At 46.9% G+C, this 10641-nt stretch overlaps 1 protein-coding gene across 1 annotated transcript in view; it reads left to right on the top strand.

The window, feature by feature from the left end:
* Positions 1-10035, top strand: part of LOC119087849 (myosin-IIIb-like) — a 32700-nt gene extending 22665 nt beyond the window's left edge. Inside the window, exon 6 of the mRNA XM_037204860.1 lies at positions 9886-10035. Coding sequence (XP_037060755.1) covers positions 9886-10035 — 150 coding nt within the window. The remainder of the gene's footprint in view (positions 1-9885) is intronic.
* Positions 10036-10641: the final 606 nt, after the last annotated feature.

Here is a 10641-nt window from a genome sequence, read left to right on the forward strand (position 1 = left end):
TTTTTGTTATGTTCCTTGGATAATGGGGGTGGAGCCTCAGCACAATCTTGGTGAGGGGAAGTGATGTTGGTGGCCTGTCTGTTTTGGTCTATGTCATTTAGATCTCCTTTGAAATATTGGGAGGGTTATGGTGGGGTGCATGGCTCAGTAGTAGAGCACCCGCCAGGCAGGCACAAGGCCTTGATACCACACCCTTGTGCAAACACACACACACACACACACACACACACACACACACACACACACACACTCGAAGAGCCTGGGGATCCTTGAGGACCCCATTTGTCAGTACAATCACCATGAGAATGCAAGCTTGGAGAGCTTGGGGGTCCCTTAGAGACTTCTGTTTCTTCCCCAGTGGACTCATCCCTAAGATTGCCTTTGCTGTTTCCTGGTTTCCCAAGCATTTATTTCCTCTCTTCTTATTTGGGAAACAGAGCAGAAATCTCTGTCCTTCCCTACACTCTGAGAAGTGCCTCTGCCTCCTAAGGCCTGACATACGCATGAAGAGCTTGGGTGGGTGAAGGGCAAGTTGATGGCTGGGTCCAGACATAACTTCCCTGGGTTCCAGGGAAGGCTTCCCCCTCAGCTAGAGCTGGGTGGAGAAGTTGAGTCATGCGTCGATGTGGAGGTGTGGGGCGGCCCTGTAGGCGGTAGTGAGATGTCACCACTCTTCTTGGTGGGTCTAAGTATAGGACCCCATCTGCAAGCTTCAGGTCCAGATGTGCAGAGCCCCTGTGTCTAAGGGTGGATGCTTCTGATCTCTCCACCCCACTAAGCAGAAAGTGTCAAAGCAACAGCCTCCAGTTAGCATTTGGAATCATCCAGGCTGTCCTCCCCACCTCTGTGGGGAGGTGGGAAGGGTCAAGGCATGCATTCTCTCTCATTCCGGTGTCCTCAGAAGCAGAGGTATGTGCTGAGGGACATCAGAGACATACAACTCTCTTGAGCCCAGAGTCTCAACTCCCAGCTGGCTCCTTGTCCTGGGAGCCCGTGTCCCAAGGGTGGAAGGAAAATACGTCAGAGCTGAATTCTGCACTGCTTCCTTGCTGGGCTGTCACTGGGCCATCATCAGAAGTGAGCCACAGGAGAGGCAGTTGGCAGTAGGAGGGGCTCCCGCAGAGCCTTACTGCGAGATGATACGGAAGCAGGCAGACAGGGCAACGACTGTGCACCAAGCTCTCCTCTGTCCCCGAGGACTTCCATATTTTCTTTCCAGTTTTAGAAAGTCAAGAAGAGTCACTCTCATAGGAACAGTGACCTTTCCAAGGGTGTCATGATGCCTATGGTGCCCGTAGCCTGGGTGAGGAGCCAAACCAGAGGCGGCAGCACTGGACAGGGGTACGCCCCAGCAGGAACATCCTGCTCCTTCCTCTGATTTGCATTTCTTCTTAATTTCCAAATGCATACTGGAAGAGGAAGGCATGCTTTTCCTCACCATCTTCCTGTTGTGTCCACTGTGACCTTGGGCAAGTTGCTTCACTGTTCTGAATCTGTTTCTTCCCCCAGGGTAATGATACTGACCTGGAGAACCCTCCACAGTTCGCTCTTTGTAGGAGGGGCTGTAACTGGCAGAGGAAAGGGAGAGCTACTTTCTCTTCTGCTCTACTCAAAGAAAATGCACTGTCAATGGTGGTGGCCCAGCATTCTCCACATTATAAGAATCCCCAGAATGTACCTGACTGGGGTGATACTGGGAACCATGGAGTTTTGCACCCACCTTGGCTTTGAACCAACACTGTGACTTTGAATAAGTCAGCTAACTGCCTACAGGAGACTCCAGTTTCCTCTTCTGATGAATCCCAAGGTCTTCCTGCATCTGTCTGCATGGAGGAGGCTGCTGGATCAGGGTGTACAGGCAATGCACTAGGCCTTCAGGATGACTGGGTCCCTAAGGTCCGGAGGACACAGGTGCAATTTAGCATGCTGGTTCACCTTTCACAGGGGAGCATGTGGGTGCCAACCCTGACTCTGGGAAGGGGATTTACCAGACTAGGAAGGAAGGGTGCATGCTCCCAGGGTCTTGGAGAATGTGGGTGCAAATATCAGTTGTGTGATAGCCCCAAACCTAGAATGAGCCTCCACTCCACCAGCTGTGGTGGGAAGTTGACGTTATATAAGCCTGGGGTGTGTATCTTAAATTTGAACCTGAGTTGATTTCTCTAAAGACTTTGGTTGAATATTACAAGTTTAAGGGGAAAAAAAAAGACTTGTTGAATAACACATTTAAATTAGATACTGTTCCGAAGTTCAAAGAACAGTCTTGAGTTATTTCTAGCAATTTTTCTTGATGCATAAAATATAGGTTCAGTCCGGTTCCTGAGCTTTGTGAAAGAATAACAGGGCTATCTATTCCTGTTCATCTGGTCCACAAAACGAAAATCAAACAACCCAACCGAAAACACTCCTAAAATCTCTAGTACACCCTCCCTTTGAGTAATATTTCCTTCTAGGGAGGAGGGGCCTTCATTTATTTACTCGCCACCTAAGCATGTAACCGTGGAAGATGTTTGTATCTCAAACCGGTGAACAATGTTTACCGGTGAACAATGTTTACCGCTGGAATACTTACCGCTGGGATTTCTGATTGCAGAGATGATTAAAAGGCTTTCTAATCAATAACCCTTGCCAATTGTGCTGCATGGATTGTGTAAGCAAAGCAAAGGATCCTATTCACCTTCCTGCCTCTCAGCCCATCGTATTTGCCAGTCTGTCGCCGCACTTTGGGGCTCAAGGTCAGCCAGGGAGCAATCGCTTTAGGTCTATTTGCCTTGCCTCTTATTTAGCTGAATTTAGCTCTTGAGATAACAGCATTTTGCCTGTGTACTTGAATGAAAATTTAATCTCGACCTCTGGTTATAATTTTGGACTGCATGATTGATTCCAGCAAGGTGAGAAATCAGAATACAGAAAGCAAACCTAATTAAATCTTTAATGACGACATTCAGAAATATTAGTGGAGAAATACAACCTGAAGAAGACCAATTGGATTTTAACATTCACAAGTTTTTAGGAGAGACAAACACCAAATAATGCTGTCTACCTGAAGGCGTTATTGAGGAGAGTTTAGGCCAGCAGCTTGATATTATTTGATAAGAGTTTAAGCTAAATATCTTACTGGAGAAAATCTAGGTTCCTGGGCTCTGGAGCTCTTGTGCGGACAGTTTCTTGCCTTTGGACATCCAGTGTGGTCCAGGTGTTCTCTGCAGATAGAAAGACCTGTGATAAACAGAGCTATTCCCTCGGGCTCTGAGAAGAAGGTCCCAGGTCTTTCTAGAAGAAACTCTCGCTCCTCTCTTGGGAGCCTCATCAGTGAGCCCCACTGTTTGTCTGGACTGAAACGGCAGTGGCAGCCATGGGGCCCTGCACAGGGCCTGGCGTCCCCAAGGAAGTGAGAGAGGAACTCTTTCAGCCCTGCACCCACGTAGACATGGGGGCAGACGGGAATCCGCGCATCCCTCTTCGATTACCCTCTTGGGAATCTGGTTTTGTAATCAAGACACCACCTTTGACCTGGTGGTTCCTCGTTGAAGAACCCTGAGGTAGATCTTCCAGAAGAAGGAAATACAGACCAACACGTTCATCTTTGTGCTTGCAGGACAAAGGTCAAATGAAGGACTTGCTGTTTTTAGAATAAAAATAATTCATACTTCCTATAGTCATTTGACAAAATGCAAAAGATGTCAACGGAGTAAGTAAATAAGTCACTCAGCACCAATGGCCCTCTTAGGGGCTGGTAAGCTTTCAGTGCCAATGAAAAGGTGGGATGATCAGCATTTCCCTCAACAATACTTTGGAGGATGCCCTTGAGAAATGGGCTGCCCAGTCTGTGCGGAAAGAAGAGCAGAGAGAGATTAAACATGTTGTCAGATGCTCTCACTGAGGGGTTTTAAAAGCCAAGATGGAGATGCCAGCATTGCATTTTCCTCTCTGTCAGAAGCCAGAGTCTCCGTGACCCAAGAGCGCCGCTCCACCCCAAAGCTGGCCACAGAGGAAATCGTCATCTGTCTTTTCTAGAACTCAGCTGACTACTCCGAGGACAAGGAGACAGTGAGGCCCAGTGGCGGTGACATCAAGTCAGGGAACACCACCCCCCCCATGCCCTGGAAGTTCCTGAAGGCAGAGGGAGGGCACTCATTCATCACAGGGTGGGAGGAGGTCTTTAGGAGGCCTTAAAGAGTCTGCAACCTGATCCCACTTCCCACTAGGAAGACTCCAGAGCTGTCTCCATGGGCTGGATGGCTAGCCTGTGCTAACCTAAACCATTGCGAAGACCTCCTGCTCATTCCCAGTCTCCCCTTGAAAGAAAAGTTTGGGAGGCCAAAGTGGTTACAACTGCCATTTGGAAAACTCAAGGCCACCTCTGTGTAGGGTAGCGATTGGCGCTGGGCACTAAGGCTGCAGTGCATAGATAGCCCTGGGAATCCTGCTCATAACATAGTCCTGTTAGTGCTCTCCCTCCTCCTAAAATAAGCAACAGTGCAATCCAAGTACCACTAGCGGAACCCCAAGTTTGCATTTCGAGGTAAGAACCTGGACACGCTCCATTAGCCAGCAGCCAAACAATGTCTCCGTGGCTCAAGTTCATCTTCCTTAACGGAGGGCTTAGCACAGCGACTGGTCTCTTTTCATGGACCTTAATTCCTTCTACAAAATATCAGCGATAACATCCCTTCAAGGTTCCAGCCATCGAGTGAGTGCCTGCCCCAGAATAACCCACACCCTGCTCTCTAGCTAATTTGCATGGGGATGTTGACCCCTCCTTTTCAAGTGCTATCCTGAGGTCGCTTACTTAGAAATCATGAAGTCAAAGACTGTTAGAGCTGGAAGGGATGGTAGAAATGACTCTTCTCCCAATCCTATCGCTTTATACATCAAGACAGGTCCTGGATTATGAGTTCAGGACCAGTCTGGGCTGCATAGTGAGACATGCGTGGAGAGAGAGAGAGAGAGAGAGAGAGAGAGAGAGAGAGAGAGAGAGAGAGAGAAAGGGAAAGGGAAAAAAAGAAACAAGGGCTGGGCACTGGGGAGATGGCTCGGTGGTTAACAGCACTTGCCATTCTTGCAGAGGACCTGGGTTCAGTTCCCAGCACCACAGTGGGTCGCTCACAACTGCCTGTGACTGCTGTCCCAGGGCATCTGGTGCTCTCTTCTGTCCTCCATGGCCACCGTACTCACATGCACAAACCCACACACAGACATACACATGTAAATAAAAAAAAATAATAGCCATAATAAACCAAGGGCTAGGGACACAGCTCAGGGGTGGAACACAGTTTGCCTGAGTCCTTGGCTTCATCCACATACGGAAGAAGAAAAACTAAGAAAGATCTTGAAGACGTAAGTGACTACTTACACCTGAGTAGGAGTAAACACAGACTCACTTTCAACTAGCAAAAGGATTTCTTCAATGTTGTGTATGAAATTGTCATTCTTCGGGCCACCCAGGGTCCATTGTGTCACTGTTCATTGACATGTCCCTCCTGGTCTCCACAGTAAATGAAAGTCCTTCAGTTTGCCCTTGGACTCATTCACGGGTCTGTTCTCTCCTTCCTCCACCTCTCTGTCATTTGTGTTCCTTACATGGACACCATGTCTCTACTTAGAGGTGACAGAGAAACACACGCATCCATCACCGTGGGGCGGTGAGGTGATAATGGAGGTGTGCGAGAGGATGGGGTTTGTGGGATTCTGGACCTCTGTCAGCTTCATCTCCACCTTCCGTCTCCACACTTCTAGTGTGGACTGCCAGACGTTGGTCAACTTAGTTCATGGCCGTGCTTTGCCCGCCACAGCTGCTCTCTCTGCTTGGCAGAGCTTCCTAGCAAAGATTCAATTCTGGAAGTCCTTTTCCGGAAGTTCCTTTCTCCTGAGGCAAGGGGATCAAAGACAAGAGACAGTCACAGCGTGACTAACTCAGCTTTACTCTGAGACAAAGGGAATGCTAGGAACTGTCCTGCATTTTCTCCTCTTCATAGAGATGCTCTGGCTAGGTTTATAGGACATTAATTTACAAGATGTGCTGACCTTCAGGTGGGAGGCATCCTTAGAATGTTGTTGCTTTTTTTTTTTTTAAATCCATCAGGTCTCCAAAAGCCTAAATGAATAAATATCCTTTTATGAATTAAAAATCATCCTCACAGTTCTGCCCACAATTTACTCTTGTTGAGTAAACAGCTACAAAAGGAGCTAAGAACACCCCCCCTCAGGGTTGTTTGTGAAGACTAAACTGTACTGTTGGACTTCCCCTCTTTGGGGCCTAGCACTTTGTGTGGCTCATGGCTACAAAGTAATGGTTTGTGAATTGTTTTATCAGTGTGATTTTCTATAAATTTCCTTGGAAGAGTTTCTTTGGTTAAAAAGAGCTGAGTTCTGATGAAGAATTTGGCCGAGAGGTGTTTTTTCTGTTTATGAAGACAATGTCTGTCTGCAAAGACAGGTTGAAACCGGTTTTAAATATTTGATGACAGCTCTGGGGAAGTGTCAGCATGCGTCAGCCCCCTACTTGGATGTGGTTCTGGAATTGCATTTTGTGTTCGGGTTGAGAGGGTTGGGAGCTGAGTGTCTTCCTGGAAGCTGCAGACGCCTAGTGCAAGACGCTTCCCATCGTCTCCCTCAGCAGTCTCTCCCTAGTATCCTGAGATGTTAGAGCACACGTCCCCTACCAGACAAGTTATGCACACGTCTGAGGACATTGATGATTGCCACGACTTGCCATTTAGAGGTCCGCTTTATGTTTCAACTGGCCCAGATCCTGCTTGGGGGAGGGTAGAGCTTATTTTTCTTTCTCTCAAAAGACCCATCCCAGTGTCATGAATAATCTGGCAAACTGTCTGCTGGTTGATAGGTCTAAAATTATGTTTGTCCCACACTTCAAAAAGTCCTTCCAGAGAGGTGCTGAGGAGTCTTCTCTGGGGCCCTCATAATGCTCCAGGCTCTCACTTGATTGGGGCGAGGAGAGTGGGTGTCTAGGGACATGGAAATGGCCTCTGGCTCCAGATTCAGAGCAATCCGAACTTTAGTTTGAACACATGACAGGAGAGCCTGCAAGAAGACATTCTGTTCAGACGGAGGGCTGGCAGCCAGCCGCGTGGTACAGGTCCGTGGGAGAATGTTCTCCAGTTCAGAGACCAGTAGAGAGAGACAGAATGCATCAGAGAGTAAGAGCTGAGGCTGAGGAGGGGAAGCTCATAACATTTTCCCAGTGACCTGCTGTAGAAGACAGTAGATTCCTTAGTTTTCCGTCACTGCCAAAGCAATATAAAGATCCAGGGGTAGTGTTGTTTTGGCTATTTTGGCTCTTTGTTCTTTGGGGGGCCTGCCACCCAGCTTCCAAATAGATCACACATGGAGGCTTATTCTTACTTATAAATGTCCAGCCTTAGCTTGGCTTGTTTCTTGCCAGCATTTCTTAACTTAAAATTATCCCATCTGCCTTTTGCCTCTGGGCTTTTTCCTTTTCTTACTTCTGTGTAATCTAGCTTTCACTCTTACTCCAGGGCTGGCTGTGTGGCTGAGTGGCTGGCCCCTAGCATCCCCCTCTCCTTGTTCTCTGGCTCTTTCTTCTCTCCCTCCCAGATTTCTCCTTCTATTTATTCTCTCTGCCTGCCAGCCCCACCTATCCTTTCTCCTGCCTTGCTATTGGCCAGCTCTTTATTAGACCAATCAGGTGTTTTAGACAGGCACAGTAACACAGCTTCATAGAGTTAAACAAATGCAACTTAAAAGAATGCAGCACATCTTTGCATCATTAAACAAATGTTCCATAGCACAAAAAAATGTAACATATCTTAAAATAATATTCTACAACACAGGGGCTCAAAGTAACATATTTTTAAAAAATATACACTTTGTATTATTCTATCTTTTGTTTGTTTTATTTTTATTTTATGTACATTGATGTTCTGCCTGCTTGTGTGTCTGTGTGAGATCCAGGGGAACTGGATGTTACAGACAGTTGTGAGCTGCCATGTGGGTGCTGGGAATTGAACCTGGGGCCTCTGGCAGAGCAGCCAATGCCCTTAACTGCTGAGCCATCTCTCCAGCCCCACAACATACATTTTTTTTTATTACACTGATTTACTTTGTGCTAAATAGCCAAGGCAGGGCAATCTACAGAGAACAAAAATCCATTCCCTCACAGTTCTAAGGTCTGAGAATATGAAGATGAAGGTGCCAGGGTTCCATGAGGGTCTCTGACTCTCTTCATATGGTGAAAGGTGAGAGAACCTTCCATTCTCATGGGCTTGTATTGCCATGAATCCATTCAAGAGGGTCAAGTTTCATAACTGAACATCTCCCCAAAGGTCACATTTCCTGACACTGTTGTACTGGGAATTACATTTCTAACATGTGCCTGGGGAGGCAGGCCACATACAGACCATAGTACTTTTCTTATGATTATCTAGGCCAGAAATCCAGTAGGGAGTCTTGGGGGTCTTAGGGTTTAAAATCAATATCTCCTTTGGGAGACTTCCCTGACACCTGAGATTTGGAAGCTTCAGTTCTGAGACCTGAACCTGGTTCTCCTCTATCCTTTTCACCTCAGTAAGTCCCTGTTCTCTGGTACATGCTCAGGTCAAATGCTTCAGTGTTATCCACAAGTCTTTTTTCTTACAAGCTCACTCACAATTCTAGTTGGTTCAACCTTCAGAATTACATTCAGAATCTGATTATTTCCAACCCTCATGGCTGGATGCTACATTAGCACTATAACTGTGTGTCCTCTCCTGGATTCTGCCCTCAGCTCGCACTCAGGGGATCTACTAGAGCATAGGCCAGACCTCTCCCTTGTCCTACTCCCAGGTAGTTGTCTCAATCAGAGTAAAAGCCAAGACAACACGATGGCCTGAGGGGAGCAAGCAGCCTGGCCAGCCTGTGCTCACAAATGTGGTCCTTGGCCGCCACACATCAGCTTCCTGCCTGCTCAGGGAGGCAGAATCAAGGTCAACGGGGAGTCCTGGGTCCCTCTTCACCATCTGCATGGTCCTTTCTCCTACTCTCGGGTGACAGTCACCAGTCTGTGTATGGGGCTCTTTCCTGTCAGACACAGAACACCGATAGAAAATGAATCCTCTGAGGGTTTGTGATCGCCAACTCGAGGGCAAAGCCTGCAGTCATTTCTGATTGGCTGCTGTTAAACCAGGAAAACCAGGAAACGCAGGGCACCTGCAAACAGTTGTTGAGGTCTGAGGAGGGCACAGATGTTGTTAGAAAAGGGAAACCACAGAGCAGAGTGGATCTTACTTTTAGTTAGTCATAGGGGCCTTCCAACATACCCCTGCTCAGTGGGTTACACTCCTGAGGACTCTGCAGTATTTAGAGCAGCTGCTTTTAAGAATTTAGCAGCAGATAGGGAGGCACAGTTTGCATAACAAAACAAGTCTTTTTTTTTTTTTTTTTTTAAGAAAAAAGCTGGCCGAACAGAGACAGAGTGGCCCCTTCCCCATACACTCCCTTGTGCTACTATTGGTACCGAGAGAGTTCAATACATGGACCAACACATTTTTAAAAGTTAACAAATCCTTCTGCAATCCTGTCAGTCATGACTGTCACATGAGCATGGGAGAAAGGGGCATGCAGAGGTGTGCCTTGTGAATCTGAGAGCATGAGAGCAGCCTCAGTAATATAGCGAGACCCTGGTTCAAAAAGAAAGGAAAAAGAAAAAAGTTAGTAGCTATATCAGATGATGAATCAGTTACGCACAAACAAGTCTAGAACACAAACATTTTACTGCTACCATTCAGTATTAACACAGTCAATGGAACAGACAAGGGGGGCAGAATCCAAAGGTTTTTTTTTTTTTTTTTTTTTTTTTTTTTTTTTTTTTTACGGCATCTGGGATGACAGCGGGATGATGCGTTGTGTCTCATTTTTGTCTGATAGGTCATTGCTTGTGAGCAGCAGTATGACTCGTCCTATGACGCTCGTTGTGACGTCTGGTCTTTGGGCATCACAGCCATTGAGCTGGGAGATGGAGACCCTCCCCTCTTTGAAATGCACCCTGTGAAGATGCTCTTTAAGATCCCAAGGTAGGACACCAGATGGCGCTCTTGACTCACCAGTGCTTCACGGAACCCGTCTTGGAGGGGAAGCTGGGTGGTATGCAATTTCTCTCCAAATTTGAGAGAGCATGATTGTGAAATATGTTTCCTTTTCAAAAAGAAGAGAAAGAACAACAGGTTAGAGGGACACAAGGAGAGGATGTTTCTGCAAGATCACACCCCTGAGAAATGACGGGAGCGTGGAGCAATTGTCAGTTTTCCAGCACTAAATTCAACCCCCCACCCCACCCCACGGTCATTTTTGTGCTTTGCACAAGCGGAGCACAGATGCGATTTAAGACTCCATAGTCGGTCTAGACACTGATGTTTTCTTTTGAAGTATACTTCCTCTGATATTTGGGAAATTTGGGGCCCCTCAAAACACATATTATTGTATCCACTCAGCTCAGCAGTGACTTCTGTTTGAAAAGCATCATATTATCCATACACCTAACTTCACCCCTAACTTCTAACTCAGTGGGACAGTCCTCTCAGAGGAGTCTTTGGAGGTGATTTAGATGCAAGTATATTTTCTCCTCTCTATGTTCTTTTGGGTCTGTACAAGGAGTATGGTTCTTCCACAGGAATTGAACTGATC

The sequence above is a fragment of the Peromyscus leucopus genome, chromosome 4 (assembly GCF_004664715.2).
Source record: "Peromyscus leucopus breed LL Stock chromosome 4, UCI_PerLeu_2.1, whole genome shotgun sequence".
NCBI lineage: Eukaryota > Metazoa > Chordata > Mammalia > Rodentia > Cricetidae > Peromyscus > Peromyscus leucopus.